General features: G+C 35.7%; 1 protein-coding gene across 1 annotated transcript; it reads right to left on the reverse strand.

Annotated features, from left to right (window-relative positions):
- Positions 1-10,869: 10,869 nt before the first annotated feature.
- Positions 10,870-12,471, reverse strand: LOC122002066 (zinc finger MYM-type protein 1-like). Its single transcript, XM_042557114.1, has 2 exons — positions 11,530-12,471; positions 10,870-11,451 (listed from the first exon to the last, which is right to left on the reverse strand). The coding sequence occupies exons 1-2, from the start codon at positions 12,469-12,471 to the stop codon at positions 10,870-10,872; spliced, it is 1,524 nt and encodes a 507-aa protein (XP_042413048.1).
- Positions 12,472-20,538: the final 8,067 nt, after the last annotated feature.

The raw sequence follows: 20,538 nt of genomic DNA on the forward strand, positions 1-20,538 counted from the left end.
TGAACTACCGCACCAATCCCATATTACAATATAGGCTCCTTCTTATCATGAGTGCATTAATCTCCCTATGTTTAAGATATCGTATGTCAGTTAATTAAATGAGTTACTGACAACTCAATTAATTAACATCTGATTCCAAGAGTAGTATCACTCAACTTTATTATCATGCCGGACTAAGTCCACCTGCAGGATTAGTCCACCCGTGGGTCATCCGAGATGGCATGGGGCAGGAGGTTGCTGCAATGAGGCCGCTGGGTCGAAACTCAGTGGCAACGGGGGAATAAATCCCCTATCCCTGTATCCCACCCGGTCCGTCCCATGTTAGCTCGGGTGCTGCGATTTACCTCCCTCACAATGACCGTGGGTCCGGTCGGTGGGGGCCCTGGGGGCGAGGGTGCTGCAATGATAATCCTTATGAGCTCCTCAAGGGGACATCATCAGCCTAAATAATTAGGACACAGATTCCTTCTATAATTAACAACACACCATATAAATAATACTATCTCCCAACTCATTGGGCCTATTGATTTAACGAATAAATCTCACTCATTGATAAGTTAAATAAATAAATACTAAGTATGCGTGCTTGTTATTATATCGGGATTAAGATGACCCACATCTATAATAACAGAGGTTCTGTTCTTTTATGTAGTCAGTACAAATCGAACAATCTCAAACAGTCATGTTCAATACACACATAGTGTACTAGTGTAATTTTATAGTTAAGATAGACTAATACCAAATTACACTACAATCGTTCCAATGGTTTGTCTCAATCCATCTTAATTGTGAGCTACTATTTATAATTTATAAGGAATCGATAAAATGATCTTCTGTGTGGCACCACACACCATGTTATCTATAATATAAATTAAATGGACAACTGCATTGGCATATATATAAATATAAAATGTAAATATTTGACCAAAGTGATTCTCATTTCAAAATATTTCAAAACAAATGTTCATACAAAAAATAGGCTTATAGTATACATCCCAATAGGAGACGCCCTCGAGTGGATAATGGCGAAGGCTTCATCGACGATAAGAGGTTGAACCTTCAGGGATAAAATTTGAGGTTGGTGGCACCTCGAGTAGCATTGGAAGCACCTCCAATGTTCTATATAAGGCAGATTCGACCAGGGCTCAATACACAACTTATATACACGATCTTTAAAGACTCCGACTGCTCTGACTTCATCCTCCCGTTGTGTTGCAACATTGTTGCTAGATCGGGTTGTACGTGAGAGGGGGCTTAATCACGTGGTTTTCAAAAATTGGGCTTTTCAGTTTTCAAATCAAAGTATGAATGCAGCGGAGAATAAGTGACAAAACCATACGAACACAAACGGTTTACTTGGTTTGGAGCCTTCGGCGACTCCTACTCGAAGACCCAGGTCCTGCGGACCTATCGATGGGTAATCCACTAAAATATCTCTTCCGGTATCTCCGGAAGAGGAGATCGAGTACAAGGAAAGTTAGAACAAGTGAAACACACTGCACTTGTTCTTTTGCAATAATTAACTACAAGGAATAATTCCGTTACCAACACTTAGATGTGAGAGAGCTCATGTGTTGGTCTGCCGGCTGCGATAGAAAATCCTTAGAGCAGTAGTTGGGCGTAGCAGCTTCACAGCAGAGTTATAGTAGGAGCTCAGAGCAATCGGAAAGTCGTTTGGATGCTAGAAGCTCATATGAGTGTTGCGTTTGAAGCTTTGGGCGAGCATCCATAAAAAGAGCTTGGAAGGCACCTTCCATAGCCATTGAAGGCGCCTCCAACCCGAGAAATCTAATCCCAAATAGCTCAGCTTCTATCCACGACGAGGTCTGAATTCTATCTTGTGGAAGGCGCCTTCAAGCCATTAAAGGCACCTTCCATGAATAGTGCGAAGACATCTTCCATAGCCATTAAAGGTACCATTGGGTACTGTTCATCTGAAGGCTTTTTGCTCCTTTTGCCCCACAAGTTGTGTTACTCCAAAACTAAAACATCTAACCTGCAAAATAAAGTTAGCACAGTGAAAAATAAGAAGTAATAATTAGTTCCTATCCTCTCAGGACCAGGAACTAGTCAAGGTCTTAGATTAGGGATCTAAAATGGACCAAACCTGGATCGACGCCTATTGTCCCTTAACTAGGACATGTTCTTATAAAGTCACTCTCCTCCAATGGCATACCTTTACTTACCATCTTACAGTTGGTTTGACTAGTCTTTTGACTTACCAAGTCTTCATGCCAGTTGTCCGGTCTGCAGACACAACTGGATTTCTGTCGATTGTCCGATCCCATGGATCCAACTGGACTTCCTGTCAGATATTTGATCAGCTTGTTGACCTATCTGGACTTCGTAATAGCTATTCGGTCCTGCGGATCTTACTAGATTTTAGCCTGGTATCCGGTCCGTTGGACTTGTCAATTCTTACACACTTGGTAATGTAATTAGATCACAAACCACCTAACTTAACTCAGTTGTCATTCATCAAAACCTGAGTTAGATAGTTAGTTCAAACTGCACCAATAGCTGCTATGCCCTACTACTACTGAGAAGTCATCCAACATCGAACTCGATTCGATAATCTTCATGTGTTGGGTACAAAATTTTCAATTAAGATTTTAATTACTGCATAAAAGAAAGTGTAGGTTGTTACACTTGTCCTTAGTTTACTGCCGTATTCGATTTACTCTTCTAGCGATTCCAAAAGAGGTTTTTAGTATATTGCCCATCGATACGGTCTGAAGAATCATAGGTATTGGAGTATGAGACCAATTGTGTCTTCATTTTCTTTTTCTCACTTTGTTTTTAATTTTTAAAAAGACTCTAGTTTAAAAATCACGTGATTCATCCCCCTCTCTCATGTATATATATATATGTGAGGGAAATGATATCCTGCATACTCTTATGTGAGCTAGCGTGGGCGACATCCAATGTGGGCACCTGACGTGGCTAAAACCCAATTTTTTTTAATTCCTCTCATCTGCATGCAATAACTTTTCTCTCAATCCTCTTAAATTAAAATAAAATTCTCTTTTCTCTCTCTTTGATTACATGTAACAACCAATATAACACTGAGTTTTAAAAATCAGCACCACAGCTGAAATACACTAGCCACCACTGTGGTGCTGGTTTTTAAAGATCAACACTAATTTTGTTGTGGTCTTTAAAGACTAGCATCAACACCAAGTGCTGATTTTTAAAGGTCGACACCACCTTAGTACTGGTTTTTAAAAAATACCTTGGTGCTCTCTCTATGCATCATTACTGGTTTTTAAAAATTAGCACCAATACACCAAGGTGTTTTTTTAAAAATAGCACAACGGTGGTGTTATTTTTTAAAAATCAGTAACAATGTGGTGCTGGTTTTTTAAAAATCAGCACCAACACTAGTCTTTAAAAATAGCACCAAATGTGTTGGGTGTTGATCTTAATTAAAACCAACACTATAGCGATGACTGGTGTATTTAAGTTGTGGTGTTGGTTTTTAAAAATCAACACCGTAGTGATTGTTACGTGCAATCAAAGGAGAGAGAAGAGAAATTTTATTTTAATTTAAGAAGAAAGAGAGAAAAGTTGTTGCATGCAGATAAGAAAGAGATTAAAAAAAGTAGATTCTGATTGTATCATGTGCCCCTGTCGAATGTCACTCATCTAAGGATGTGTCATTCTTGTGTGTGTGTGTGTGTAATTGAAGAAACGCTAGAGGGGATGAATAACCCGTTTAGTTTTTTCATGTTTTTCAAAAATTCGAGAGAGTATGTAGCAGAAATAAAGAATACAAGCACAATGCTAACAAACTTTGTTTTACTTGGTTCACAACCCGTACTGCTAGTCTAAAGTCTACGATCATTAATCACTTTCGTTAAGCAATTTACTAATGATTTGATAAGTACAAAAAAATCTAATTACAATAAAAGAAATAGCCCAAATTAAATATACCGACAACTTTAAGCAAAGTGTAGACTTGAATGTTGTTGTCAGAGCAGTATTACAATGTCGTAGTCATTTCTAGAGCAATACAAATGATGTTTGAGCTTAGATTATTGTAAATTTGAGCTCCTAGTCAAAGGTCCTTTTTATAGCCTATTCCAAGCACCTAGACCAACTCCAGGTTCCTCCATCGAGGCCTATTTGATCAACCTTTGTCACTGAATTATCCAACTCTAGGCGCCAAGACCACTCCCGGGCGCTTAGACCGCTGAAGTGGTTGTACCAGGGTGAAGCTTTATGCAAGTCGTCTATATCCCTTCTCAGTTACCTAGATCCTTCCCAGGCACCTGGAAGCTGACATGCACTAGCCAATTGGAGTGTGTCAACTTAGCTACACGCATGGCTGGATTCAGGTCTAACCAGATGCCTGGACCCAATTGGGGCGCCCAGACCTCCGGTCACTTGAGTCCACTCTAGGCGCCTAGATGGTCTTTTTCCGGCCAACTTTCAATTTTCATTTTCTACATCACAAATTTAGCAAAACAAACATAATATAAAATATAAGCAATTCAACATTCTCAGGATTGTCCGATTCTGACTTTTGGATTTCGCTGAAACCCTAAGTCGAACCAACATTTACTATTCCCTTCGAGGAAATGCGTCCTCACCTACTTCTCTCAGGAGGGTTTACCTGATTTGCCAAACATCTGGTCCTCCAGACCTATTTAAACTTTGTGCTTGACATCCGATCCTCTAACCCTGAGGGCTTGCTCTTGATGTTCAGTCCTCCAGACCCATCGATGTGCTAGACGTCCAGTCCTCCAAACTTGTCTAAGACTTCCCTCCTAGTGTACTCGATCTGTCAAGTTTTTCTGCCCAGTGCCACTGACCAAGACTTCTTTGCCTAGCTGCAAGTAGACTTTCCCTTTGCCTAGTATCCACTACAACTTTTGTTTTGCCTAACATCTAGTCAACTTGACCTACTAGGATTTTCTAGTTGAATTATCTGCATACTTAGTCAGTCTTGTTAGATCACAATGAAACTTAACTTAAAATTTTTTGTTAACATCAAAACTTAGGTTTGACTATATATATATGCCTATGCGGACCTCTTTTTTTTTTTAATTTTTTTTTTAAGTTCTCGATTATGTCAATAAGATTTTACCTTTAGGATATATATCGTTCACTTCAAGCGATCTAGTATCGTCGGCCCCACAGTAAAATTCAGATAAGTAAATCATGGGAGATATTTATCCGGACTCAGTGATATTTTTCATGAGAGAGGTTACACATCTAACTAGTCATTTTACACTTATTAAGAATTGATCTCATGACTTAGAACAAATACTATGTAAATAACTAAATACTAATTGTGCCAATTAATGGTGGCTATTATTTCATTAATGATAGTTGCCTTGCTTGACAGCTTGAGTGTGCACATGCATCTCCAAATTAATTAATTAATTATACTCTTCCTACTACGAGGCACAAATGGGTTGGCATGAATTTACCGTTTGTAAAAGTAGCTTATATATATGATTTATTTTTTCATATATATCATAGGTTCTGGTCAAATACAGGCTATACAGTGGAGGATCAAGTTACCCATCAATGAACACTCTGATGCACATGCTCGTCGAAGGTCGTCGATGGGAGGGTAGTGGACATGAGATGCACTTCAAAAATCAGGTAAGATGGGTGCCAGGGAGTCCAAATAGATGACCCCGATACTCAATTTAATATTAATATTTATTTGACGTATTATACTCAAGGAAGAATATGAAAAAACAAAGGATTAAAGTCGGTGGAGTTGAAGAATCGGGAAGAAATTTTTTCTTTACCTTCTTAGAGTTTATATGTTGACAAAAGAACATCTCCATAAAGCAAAGATCGTATGCTCCTCTTATTAGGATCAAGATACATGAGAGAAGTATGAATCATGTGTATACTACAAGAAAAAAATCCTATTGTGACATTTTCTTAATGACATTTATTTAAAATGTAATTATAGATATATTTTAATGACACTTATTAAAACAGATTGACTTTAAAAATAAAATATCTAATTAGACCTTTATAGTGACAAATTTTATAAATGTCATTATACTTATAAATTAATAAGCATATTAATTTTATAAGAGTTGATTTTTACCCTAAATCATTAATACGTTGTCTCCTTCTCTTTAGTCTTCTTCCTCCCTACACTGCAGCGCTGCTTCCTTCCTCTCCAGATCGCAGCGTCGTCTCCTTTCTCTCTGCAGAATCAAGGATTTCTTTACGGAAAGGTAACTTCAACAATTTATTTCTTCTTCACCAAAAGAAAATATTCCCTCGCCGACGAGGAGGCACAGAGCGTCAGCCGCTTGAAAGATGGCGGCAAAGGAACAAGCGTCGCCAGCTCATGAGGCGACCATTGCCTTGCTGTGCAACGGCAGCGCTTCTCGTGTGGCGAGTTCACGAGCGGTCTCATACAAGCGACCATTGCTTCGCCAGAACCAGTCGCTACTTGGCGTGCGGTCGATTCGAGTGCAACCACGTTGTTGCTAGGCATGGTAGCGGTCATGAACGCATCCCGCCCGACGAACAACCGTGCGTTCTGCCTCGCCGAGTAGTGACAACATACTTGCATGCAAAGTTTCTATTTAAGTTATTAATAGCTATAGAAATTTTGATATATAAGATCTTCTTGAATTTATGACTTGACTGAATATCTAAGAAAGTATTTAATTGTGTTTGATGCTCAACTTTAAAATAACTATAGCATCATTGTTTAATTAAAACTTCTCATAATTATACCATGCTACTTGTGATATATTTTTTCCTCAAATTTAACTAGTTATGCAACTCTATTATACAACTGATTATGGATCTTTCTTGTTTCTATAATCTAGACAATTTATATGGACATAAAATTGATGACTTATCTAGGAAAAGAGGTACTCTCTCCGATAGTAGATGCATTCTTTCTTTTTTTTTCCTTTGAATGATTTATTATCTAAAATTTGTAATTAACTATTGTTTGTAGTACGAATGGATCCTAAGCGTCAAGTAAGAGGAAATCTCATTTTATACTTCAACCTGAGGTAAATATGCAACCACCAACTATAAGTACAAATTACACTAATCAACATTCAATTGAGCAAGGTAATATCTCATTTTATGCATCACAAATTTATTACCTATTTGAATTTAATTCTTATTTTTATATTTTATTGGAATCAATACTTTCACCGATAGTCAAAATATACAAGGTACGTTGAATAACCAAAGAGATACACTTTCAAATCAACTTCATGTCGATGTGCAAGATAATATCCCATATGTTGAAAACATGACTTTAGTTCCAGATCAAAATGTTGATATGAATGAAAAATCTAATGAAGGTAACATATATGAACAATATAATAATTTATTATATTATTTTTATTATGTCTTATATATTTTTTTGTGTACAGATAGTGAAAGTGGGCTTCGTAATATTAATAGGAAAAAGAGGTCCCACATTTATGAAAGAAATTTGAGGTCGACCTAGCACACTATCACGCATTAAGATTTCATGTGATGATATGGGACGCCCTATAGGAACAAAAAGAAATAAATTTACTGATTTCTTGGGTTCTTTGGCAAGAAATGGTAACTATTGTCCAATTGATATGGAAGATTGGCATAAAATGTCAACGGATAAAAAAAACATGTTAAATGTTATAAAGGTAACTAAATTACTTTTGCGTAATTTTCATGTTTAAGACTTTTAATTTATGCAAAGATAATTTGTCTATTTTTTTGAAGGAAAAATACGACCTTCCTCCAGGAACTGAAAATTAGACACTACGATCAATAGCAAAAAAATGGAGAAACTGAAAATCTGAACTAAAAAAAAAGTACTATGATCCAGAGTTATCAATTCAAGTTCTGTTATAACAGAGAGATGAAAGAGCTCATGCAGAACAATATATGAGACTAGTTGCATTTTGAAACACAGAAAAATCAAAGGTAGACAATATGTTTTTATTTAGATTAATAATTTGATTCAAATGTTATGTAGACTTTAATATTGTTTATTGAGTGTAATTAATATATTAGGAAAGGAGTGAAAAAAATAAAGCGGCTAGAAAACAAAAGATAATGAATCAGACTACTGGAAGGACATCTTTTGCTCAAGTGCAACACAAATTGGTAATTCTTCTTATTCGTGTTATAATTCTATGTGCATTTGAATGTAGAAACTAATAACTAAATATATTTTTAGGAAAAAGAAAAGGGGCACCCTCCAACACGAGTCGAATTATTTCAGGCTTGCTTTACTCATGCCAATGGAAGTCCCTCAAGTAATGTTGTAGCAGAAAAATTGGTAAACTACTTTATACTCTTCAATTTATTAATTTAAAGTGCTTTGTTTTAATTATCATTATGTGTTAAATAAGTATCAACATGTCATATGTTTGTAAAGGTTGCAATGAATGAACTAGCAAATCAACTTCCCGAAGATTCTAATGATGTAGTGAGTCAAAATGATATATTTGCTAAAATTATCGGACCGTAGACCTGGCTGAGTACATATGCTTGGTGATGGTGTTAGTCCATCTGATTTATGGGGAGAAGTCCCTAGTCGTGGCACATGCAATCGACTAGTAATGGAACAGAAGACAAAATTAGAAAAAATGGATGAACAAGTTAAAAAGCAAGGCCAACATATTGCAATGTTAGAAGCAAAGATTTCTGATCAAGCAAACCAAAATCCTATTTCAAATTGCAATAATAGTCAACACACATCATCAAGTAGTAATCCACAAACTTCTATTCCTTCTCGCCCATCTTTACGGGTAAGAGTTGTTTAATTTCTTTTTTTTTATTATTATATATTCCACACATCTTGAGACTTTTATCCTCTTTCGCACTTTCATGTAGATTGGATGTTCTATCTTGATCAAAAGTTTATTTGATTCAACAAAAATTGTGGCAAAAGGAGTGCTTCATAGCATGGATCCAAATACTACAGTAGGAAGACAGACACTAGGACCAAATTGGTGTGAAGTACAAGTACAAGTTGTCCTAGAACCAGAAGAGAGTTTAATTAGACCTTATGATTTTTTACAGAGGTTTGAGGATACACTTGGAGGAATGATAGCTTGGCCATATCATTTGGTATGCTTTTAACCTTTCATTGAAATATTATTAATTTATTATATTTATTGTGGTATTATAATTTTAAACAAATATGAAATGTATTTACAGTTAACAGTGAACAAAGACTATTATTAGGTGGACATACTTTGCATTTTTCTCATTTGGTATGATATCCAATGTTTTGAATTATTTTATTATCTTTTTTATTTTCATTGTTTTATTTCTCTAATACAAATATATGCATTGTATTTGTAGATGGCATGTACATGGATTTTGCTTTCAATATGATGGTTGAAAATGGTCCAACTAATTGTGTTTTTATTTCACAAGACTTTGTTAGTCTAAAATTTAATAGTTTGAGTGTAGTGTGTAGTTAGTTTTGGATGTAAATGACTTATCATTAGTATTGTAATTTTTAATTTGACTAAGTGTTAGATGAATAAAAATTTCATATTAGCACTTTTAATTGTATTTTATTCTAAATGATGGATGTATTGTGATGATGTATAAATTTTGAATTCAGGTTATATATTCTAAATAATTATTCTTGTAGTGACAATTTTTAATGTCTTTATAAATTATTATAAATGACAATTATTAATGTCATTATAGCTTATTTAAGGTGACATTTTAAAATGATCTTATAAATTATGATTATTGACAACTTTTACTGTCCTTATAAAAATTTATAGGACACTTATAAATGTCAAAATAAATGAGTTTAGGTAACATTTAAATATGTCCTTATTATGATAATAACAGGACATATATAAATGTCATTAAAATAGGATTTTTATTGACATTTTTATATTGTCATTAAAGAAAAATGTAATAATCCTACACTTTGCTTTTGTAACTAAAGAAAATACACAATAAAAATTTGTTACTAACACTTAAAAGAATTGAAGTTGGTCGAGCTAGTGTGTTGGTATCGGTTTGCTGGCAACAGTCAAATGTCGCGGTGCAGTAGGGCAGTCACAACACGATAGATGTGGTCAGAGCAACAAAAGGATCTTGGAAGCTTCATAAAATTAATTGGTGCTATTTTACTAGTCGAACACCTCTTTTATAGAGCGTTGAGGGCGCCTCCAACCCTATCCGAGGCGCCTTCAACCTTGAATATGATCCCCAAACCTTCAGACTCGATAACCTTCACCAACTTTGGTTTTTATCTACGCAAGGGTAAGTCCAAGTACTCTGAGGCGCCTCCAATACGCCTTCGAGTCACCTCTAACGCCTCTAGGGCACCTCCACGCCACGAAGTCTTATCTGTCAATTTTATCTCCTCGAGGGCACTGTTGGAAAATTGGTTTTGGTGACTAATACGGATAAGATGACTATTGCGCGAGTAGGCCGTCGTAATTCAATTTCTTGAGTAGTGAATGAGAAATTAATGTCAATGAAGGATTGGTCTGATATGATCGGATGAAAGTTTGACTCGTATACGAGTTCGATTCATGGATGAATGCTAACTGAGTACGTAGAACCATTGAAAGGTATGAAATTATAATTAATTTCGTTGATTAATTAAAAATTAATCATGGTGATATCAATTAATTGATTAATTAATTTATAATAGATTAAGTAAATAGTTAATTAATTAATCAATTAAATTAAATTAAATTAATTATAATGAAAAGGTTTAAGTGAAAAAGGTTTAAGGGAAAATATACATCCTATATCCAGTGGCGGATCCAGAGAAAAATTTAGAAGGGTGCTTAAAGAAAGACTAAAAAAATTTCTTACTATCAAATAAATATATTAAAAGATAACAGTACTAAATACAGATATAAAAATATGTGCATACCAATAAAGTAATTATTTTTTAATACTTGAACCACCAGCATCAGATCTAGACATACAAACAAGAGGAGGCAACTGGATCCTACGAGTGCTCATCTGTTGAAAATGCTGTAAAATTTGTTCATTTTCAATTGTAGCAAAAATGTCCTTCTCGATGTATACTACCAAACTGTCATTCATCCACTCATCCCCCATCCTATTACGCAAATCAGTCTTGATAATTTTCATCGCAGAAAAAACTCTTTCAACAGAAGCAGTTGCAACTGGTAAAACTAATGCTAACTCGATCAAACAATATGCCAATGGAAAAATTGTATTCTTCCCCGTTTCAACCATCTTTTTAGCAAGACTTCCCAAATCTTCAATCATAGAAAATTCACCTCGTATATTTTGAATGTAAGTCTCAAGTTGGTCCTCAAGTATTGCACGATCAGTCAATGAAAAGTCCTCCGGATAAAGTTCAGCAAGGTGGAGTAGCTTTCCAATATCAAATTGAGAAAAAGAGTCCTTTAGATCTAAGCAAGCAATGCAAGTAAGTACCTCCGTACTTGATTCTGAAAACCGATTACTCATCTCTTGAACCATCATATCAAGAACCTAATATTATAACAGTAAAAAATGAATAAAAAACATTATTAGAAAATTAAAATTCAAAAAAATATTTAAAAATAATACCTGATAAAAAATTTCAACACGATAGTGATGAAAATTAGTAATCATTTGTCCATTATGTCTGCTGCGACCACGAGTTCTCATATTTTCTTCCATATTCGGTACTGGAATCAGGTGGTTACTACACAATTTGTTGACGACGTCCAAAAAATTCTCCCATCCTTCCTCTCTCAATTTTTGTAATCGAACTTTCATTGTCTTGATCAAACTAACAGCCAGTACAATGTTTTGATCCTTTTGTTGTAAGGCAAGTGACAACTCATTTGTGATTCCCAATAAAGATTTCATCAAATGCATCACAAACACAAATTCATAATTCTCCATCTTATCAATTAAACTGGTGGCGATACCACTATTATCATCATTAGTACCATCATCATACACATTTTCAAGCACTTGTAAAACAGAAGTCCACGTAGACATCAAACGGATAATAGTCATGTAATGTGAACCCCAACGAGTATCCCCTGGTCGTTTTAAACTGATTTCCTGATTTTTTCCTTTGCCACTAACAATATCACCTTTCTCCAAACATTCTACAAGTCTATCATGTTCAAGTTGTCTAAACTTATCTTTTCTTTTGCATGAAGCACCAATAATATTCACAATCATAGTAACATATTGGAAGAAATCACTCACAATTCGATTGCTTTTAGCAACTGCAACAACAACTAGTTGAAGTTGGTGAGCAAAACAATGGACATATCTTGCAGATGAATTTTCCTTCAATATAAGAGCCTTCAATCCATTATACTCACCTCGCATATTTGAAGCTCCATCGTATCCTTGACCTCTCAATCTTGATAATGACAACTTATGTTTTGCAAACAATTCATCAATAGTCTTCTTTAAAGAAATAGCAGAAGTGTCAGACACATGTACAATAGCAAGAAATCTTTCAATAACACATCCATGTTTGTTCACATATCTTAAAACAACTCCCATTTGTTCTTTGACTGAAATATCTCGACACTCATAACCATAAGAGAAAATATATTGTCTTTTATATCATTAAGAATGACATTTGTGACTTCAGCAGCACAAGCCCGTGTTAAATCCTTTTGAACTGTTGAAGACTTCATTTGATTGTTTCCAGGGGCATTTTCATTCATGGTCTTGGCAACCTCATCATTTCTTTGGGTATACCACTCAATCAATTCAAGAAAGTTACCTTTATTTGAAGAATTCAATGACTCGTCATGTCCACGGAAAGGCAAACCTTGTTTCAAAAGAAAGCGTGTAACATCTAAAGTTTCCGTTAATCGAGTGTGATATGCAACCTCCATTTCACGCCCCTGTGCTTGTAGCAAATGTGACACACTTTGTCGTTGATTTTTAAAAGCCTCAAGTTGTGTTCTCGCATCATTGTGAGCACTAGCTACACCACCAACATGCGTATTAAATACTTCCATTGCTTTTCTCCAATTAGTCATCCCTGAATTAGTAAATGCCTCATCTCCAACTCGACATCCTCTATGAGAATTTTTAAAGAGATAACACCAAAAACAAAAAGCTGCATCTTTTGATATGCTGTACTCTAACCATGAAAATTTTTTAAACCAAGCAACTTGGAAACTTCTATGCTCTTTACCAAATTGTCTTTGGGGATAACTATGACCAAATGGTTGACAAGGTCCTCTAATCAAATATTCTCTTCGAATCTGATCTCTAATAGAAATATCAAATTCATTAATTGGTTTGCGTAGCCCTGGGTCACTAACAACATCATCCGGGTTGAATTCAACACGAGAATATTTTTTCTTACTATTTTCTTCCATAGAATTCTTAGAAGACTCAATACTTCGTTTTAAAAATTTCTCCATAACCTATGTCAATTTCTCAAAATTATTAATTTATGCAATCAACATAACAATTAATGTATTACTAAGTATAAATCATGAAATTAGAAATTAGATGAAATAAGGAACAAGATTCACCTAAAATTGAAGAGATTTTACTTGTTGTGGAGAATCACCAGCGGAGCACAATGGCAGCGGCGTCGATAGTGGCAGGCTGGCAGCGACGTCGACGGAATAGGCTAATCGTGAACAGTAGTGGCGTCACTGGTGTGAGGCGTCGACGAAGTGAAGAGACGATAAAGATGAGGGCAACGGTTTGAGGAGACTGGAGAGGGGGAAATAATGAGATCTCTTAATGCGATTAAGGTTTTTGGTTTAAAGAAGAAATTAGAAAGGATTAGTTTGGAAATAAAAGGGTTCGGCGGCTGATGAAAAAGAAAACGAAACTGTGCTGGGGCAAGAAAAAAGATTTTTACTGTGGCAGAGAAAGATCGAAACAAGAAAAGGGAAAAAGGGTTTTTAATGGCACTTTTGTGAAAAAGTCCAATGATTTTAAACAATTATAATTATGCCCTTAATTTTTTAATAATAATAAAAAAAAATTTTCTTCAGAAGCAAGGGGGTGCTTCCGCACCCGCTCGCGCCCCCCTGCCTCCGCCAGTGCCTATATCCTTTCATCTCTTAGAAGAAACTTTTCTTCTCTTGGAAGAAATCCTTCATCCCTATAAAATAAATCTCATTCCTTCCACTCAACTCATAAATTCTTAAATTATGAATTCTCCTCCTAGGTTTTCTTCTCTCTCTTCTCTCTTATGAGTTTCAATGCTTCAAAGCTTAATAGAACTCCAAATTTGAAGTGCTCCTATTTCGAGGCGCGAGTCGTTGTATCTTAGGAGACGATTACCAATAAACCGTAAGCACATGAGCAGAGCAATATCGTCTTATGGGAAAACGACCTAGCTTTCACCTCGACCATATATAATACTCTTATCTTTATGGATAAGTTTACCCAAAATGGTTGTGTCCGTATCTGAAGGTATAACTCGACAACCAATAAGATTAGGTCAGTAACGACGATACCTAAAAGAGTATGTCTCTTACCTGAAGGTGTATTTCGATAACCAAAAGGGAATGTCGAGAGTATAAATGGGACAAGGTCCACATTGCCATACCAAGCTTCACTGGTTAGAGTCATCGACTCATCATTAAGATGACTAATCAGGACCAACTATTAGATCTCAACATCAAAGATCCATATACTCATATATAAAAATATCTAACAATCGTAAAATGATATTGGCGGTTATGATGACCATAGGTCCCACTCATACTGGAGAGAAATTGGAGAAATTCTCCTTAATCGTCTTCAAGCGATACCAGTAAAAGACACTGTATTACTTGAATAAAATGTATCTTTTAAGGTTACTATCAAAAGATGTTCTATCGTATCTAAAAGTGAACCTCAAGTAATGTGAGGTTACTCGCAAGGAAGAATAAAATTTTCTTATGTGAGAACTATACCTTAAAAGGATAGACAATAAAATTATACCATGGGTATAATGTAACAACGATGGTCAAGGCTTTGTGAGGGTCATTTGACTAAAGTCACAAAAGTAAAGATAGTAAGTTTAAATTATCCAAAAAGAGGGATAATGAAAGTCTTTAGATAAAAGATCAAGCTCACTTAGTAAAAAAACTCTACTTGAGTCTAACTCAATAAGACCTAAGTGGAGGTTAAAATAGATGAGTTAGAAGGATTGCATTACATGTGTTGCAAGTGACTAAGAATTGAGTCAAGTGTCTTACGAAGAATAAATGCAATCATGGTCAGCACTCCAATCAAATGACTATAGCTATAGCTCGATAAGATTGGAAGACCAAGGGATGCTTACTTCTCGAGTCGAATATCTCTCGAAAAGTAATACAATCTTAGTCAGCACTCCAATCAGACAACCGCAGCTTTGGCTTAATAAGATTAGAAGACCAAGGGATGTATTCTTCTTAAGTCAAGTAAATCTCGAAGAGTAATACAATCCTGATCAGCACTCTAATCTAATCGGAGGCTCGATAAGATTGGAAGACTAAGGGATCTATACTTCTTGAATCAAATGTCTCTCGAAGAATAATACAATCCTGGTCAGCACTCCAATTAGACAATCGTCGCTTTGGCTTGATAAGATTGGAAGACTAAGTGATGCATACTCCTTGAGTCAAATGTCTCTCGAAGAATAATACAATCTTGGTCAGTACTGTAATTAGACGACCGTAGCTTTGGCTCGATAAGATTAGAAGACTAAAGGATGAATACTTCTTGAGTTAAGTGTCTCTTGAAGAGTAAATACAATATTGATCAGCACTCCGATCATATGACCACAAGTTTGGCTCGATGAGATTGAGCAAGGGATGCATACCGCTTGAGTCAATCTTGGTCAACACTTCAATTAAACAATTATAGCTCTAGCTTAGTGAAATTAGAAGACCAAGTGATGCATATTTTCTAGATTGAGCACTTTTTTGACAATAAGTGTAATCGTGATCATCATCCTGATTAGACAACCGCAGTTTTAACTTGGTGAAATCAGAAGATTGGAGTTATGAAGACTTGCTTTTAAGCAAGATTGAGGCCCTTGAAGTGTTTTATAAAACACTAGAAATATGGTTAGAAAAATCAACTAAGCAGATCATCCATGATGATTGAGAGAGAGAATGCAGGATATTGCTCAAGAATGTTTCTTAAGGAAGAGCAACATTCAATAATCGACTATATCACATTCACCTCAATTCAACAATAGTGGCTTAAACTTTGAGAAGATGATAAATCTATGTTGATAAGTTTTAAGGTTATCCTGAAAATTATGGGAGAAATTGTCCTCTCGATAAACCACAAGCCTCAATGAGATAGAAATGAAAAATCTCTATAAGATATTGAAAGGTCACGAATCTTCTAATGAAGCCTATAAATGTGGGGGTTAACCAATGTGTCAATATATGTGATATATTATGGTATCTATGAAATTATGAGAAAGACACTAGTGTAAAATGGTAAGTTTTAAAATGATTTAATATCATTAAAAGTAGTAGATCTCTAATGGTAAAATCTCCATTAAATATAGAGAATTGTGTGGATCCGCTAGAAATACTAAGAAATCAATTATACTGCATGTCTAAGGGAATGAGTCCAAAACTCAACATTTAAATCGAGTAGTGATAACTCAACTATGTTGACTGAAGATCCCAAGATCATAATTTAAAAGGGACAACTAAGTTATAATATTCAAGGCACGTAGGAGTAATTACTCCAACTCACTCCTAGAGACAAAAGGTGTCACATGTAAAATGAGTAAAGGATAAATAAAAGTTATTAATGATTCCTATATTATATCGTAAAAGATATAATAGGATATTGCATGATACTCTTAATAGGAGATCACCTATATAAGTGTGAAGACGGGCCGCTTCAATGAAATAGTTATGAATCCCAAGCTTTATCCATGGCCAAAACAGACACGATAGAGAACTGATAAAAGCATAGGGAGCTATTGTGTGGATATGATTGTCTTAGTTTACACCAATGACTGAACAATTCAAGACATAGTTCATTGGGCAGTCAAGTAAATTCGATCGTATTCCACTATGAAAGGTTTAAAGCCACAAGCTACCTCTCCTAATGCAATAGTCTTTCGATGAAACTCTTGTTTGAGACTTGAAACTTATGCATAATTTTCATTCATGTGGGAATTGTTGGAAAATTGTGTAGGATTGTTGCGTGCTAGTGGGGGGGAGGGGGGTTAAATAGCGCTCGTTTTATAACAATCAAGTACAAACGCAACGGAATAATGAAAAGACAGAGACAAGAGAAAGCACGTCAAGATTTACTTGGTTCGGAGCCTGTGACGACTTTTACTCTAAGGCCCGCACGTGAGAGTGCTTTCGATGGACAATCACTAATTAATCGAAGGTTATAACAAGATTTACAGTTGAAGTACAAGTAACTTTGAAATACAACAATACCGACGATTTGGAGAGTTGAATCCTTAGCACAATCGTTGTCGGGGCAGCTTTCAAGCGTTGAGGAGGTATTTTCTGAGCAGCTCGAAGAAGCGTAACTTTGTTTGGAATGTTGTTGTTAAGCTCCTGGTTGAAGGCTACTTTTATAGGCTGTTCCGGGCGCTTGGAACCACTTCGGGTGCTTGGACCAAATGGTTCGGCCAATCGGCGCGCACCACATCAGTTTGCAGATAATTTTTGGGTTTCGGACACCCAAACCAATTTTTTCCAGCCCTTTATTTTCTGCAAAATAAAGTTAGTTCAGGCAAAAAATAATATATATATATATATATATATATATAATATGAAATTTGACAGTCTCTGACTATCCGATTCTGACTTTGAGTTTCGTCAAAATTCTAGGTCGAACCGACGCCTACTGTTCCCTCTTCGGGGAACACATCCTCACCTACTCCTCTCAGGAGAAGCTACCTGTTGCCAAATAGGTCCTCCAGATCGACTGGACTTTTACTCAGCGCTCGAGGCTTCCGATCTTCATGCTGGGCGTCCGCTCCACGACCCTTCTAGACTTCCACCTGGTCCGCGACCACCAGGATTTTAACCTAGAGTCCCCGACTCTAGGATTTTGCTAGAAGCGCTCGACCCGTCAAAACTTTCTGCCTAGGGTTACCTTCCCCTAGGACCTAGCGTTACCGCCCTTAGGGTTTTCCACCTGCCTAACCGCAGCTAGGACTTTTCATCACCTAGGGTTACCACCCCCTAGGACCTAGGGTTACCATCCTCTAGAATTTTCCACCTGCCTAGAATCTACTAGAAATTTTGCCTAAAAAACACTTAGGACTTTTCATGCAAGCTCAATCAACCTTGTTAGATCATAAGACAGCTTAACTTTGGATCCTTTGACATAATCAAAACTCAGGTTCGATCATCTGGTGCTCCTTGCACCAATAAATTAGTTTTGGTGTCCAATAAGGATAACACGGCTATTTCTCAAGTAGACCGTCATAAATTAATTTTTCAAGTGAATAAGAAATTAATGTCAATGAAGGGTTGGTCTGATAACTCGCATATGAATGGGATTCATGGATGAACGTTAACTCGAGTATATGGAACCATTGAGGGGTATAAAATTATAACTAATTTTGTTGATTAATTGATTAAGAAATTAATCATTGTGATATTAATTAATTAGTTAATTAATATTTACAATAGATTAAATAAATAGTTAATTAAATTAATCAATTCAATTAAATTAATTATAATGAAAAGATTTAAATGAAAGGTTTAAGGAAAAAGATATATCCCATATCCTTTCACCTCTTGGAAGAAACTCTTCATCCCTATAAAATAAATCTCATTCCTTCCACTCAACTCACTAAATTTTTAAATTGTGAATTCTCCTCTTCGATTATATTCTTCCTCTCCTTTCTTAAGAGTTTCAAGGCTTTGAATGTTCGACAGGGCTCAAAATTTGGAGTATTCCTATTTCGAGATGCAAATCGTTGTATCTTGGGAGACGATTGCCAATAAACCGTAAGCACCTGGGTGGGGCAATATCGTCTTAAGAAATGAAGGCTTAGTCTTCACCTCGACCTTAATACTCTTATCTTTATGGATAAGTTTACCCAAAAGGATTGTGTCGGTATCCAAAGAGATAACTCGACAACTGACGAGATTAGGTCGATAACAACAATACCAAGAAGGATATGCCTCTTACATGAAGGGGTACTTCAATAACCAAAAGGAGATGTCGAGAGTATAAATGGGATAAGGTCTACATCGTCATACCGAGCTCCATCGGTTAGAGTCATCGACTTATTGTCGATATGACTAATTGAGCCCAACTGTTGGATCTCAACACAAAAGATCCATATACCCATATATAAAAATATCTAGCAGGCACCTTCGATAAGTCTAGAGCGCCTCCAAGCACTGATCCAAGGCACCTCCGTACAACTCTGAGATGCCTCAAACACTATTTATCCTAGGCTATTTTTGCATTTAACCCTATAAAAAAAAGTTAATCCATAAAATAAAATATACCTTACAAAACAAAGTTAACACAATAATAAAATAATATTATTAATTAGATCATGTTTTATCAAGATCAAGATCTAGTCATAATCTCAGTTTAGGCTTCTAAAATGGACCTAAACTGGACCAGCGCCTACAGTCCCAACGGAGGACTCGTCCTCACTAGATCACTCTCCTCCAGTAATTTATCTCACTTACCATTTATAGTCATTTAACTTTTTTTTAATCCACTATGTCTTCCCGCCAGTTGTAAGGTTCGCATATCCAATTGGACTTCGGTTAGCTGTCAGGTCCCGCAAATCTAGTTAAATTTTTTGTCAGATATCGGGTCACCCTTTGATCTATCTGGACTTCATGTCAGTTATCAAGTTCTCAAACCTAACTCGATTTTAACCTGGTACCAAATTCTCTAGACTCTTCAATTTTTACACACTTGGTAATAAGGTTAGATAACATAACATCTAACTTTAATCCATTTATTATCAATCAAAATCTAAATTTGACCATTATACTAACTGCACCGACACCTCCATCATCCTTGTATGCACCGATGAGAGGACCAGATCCAATAACTATTAGTTATCTTTCTATTCATCAAGTGTCATATATTCGTAAGAAAATACCTAGAAGACTATCTTTGAAAACCTCGTAATCATCTCTCTCATCTGATCGTATGTGTTATCGAATATTTCGATTCATGGGGATATTGGCGGCTGAGACCTAGGTCCAAATGATATTGGAGATTAAGGCATAATAAAGGACTTGCCATCTAATTTGAATCTAATTATATATATTTATGATACAATTAAAATACCATATAAGTAATACTTACAATAAATGAGTGATTATTAAATACTTGCAATAAATGAGTACCTAATCCCGTGGGCGTCCTAAAACAACTTGAGCATCTGTGAGCGGTTTGGAGTTTGGCGTCCCAAAACAACTTGAGCATCTGTGAGCGGTTTGAAGCAAACTCCGAATCCAATTTGAAAATGTTTATCTATGGAAAATATTTTAAAATTTTTTAAAATCAGACTAATATTAATCAAGTAAAATATTTTGTCAAATCAATTTACAAGAAAGAAAGTCAAAGAGTGAAAAATAGATAGAAATAAAATTAAAGACCTACCGACAAGGTTATTTTCTTTTTAAAAAAAATGTATATCGTTAA

The sequence above is a fragment of the Zingiber officinale genome, chromosome 7A (genome assembly GCF_018446385.1).
Source record: "Zingiber officinale cultivar Zhangliang chromosome 7A, Zo_v1.1, whole genome shotgun sequence".
NCBI lineage: Eukaryota > Viridiplantae > Streptophyta > Magnoliopsida > Zingiberales > Zingiberaceae > Zingiber > Zingiber officinale.

Excerpts from the sequence above, each read along its gene's own strand:
- LOC122002066 (XM_042557114.1), bottom strand. The coding sequence starts at position 12,471 with ATGGGAGTTGTTTTAAGATATGTGAACAAACATGGATGTGTTATTGAA. Across the intron at positions 11,452-11,529 it reads GTGTTGAAATTTTTTATCAG|GTTCTTGATATGATGGTTCA; the intron begins GTATTATTTTTA and ends TTATAATATTAG.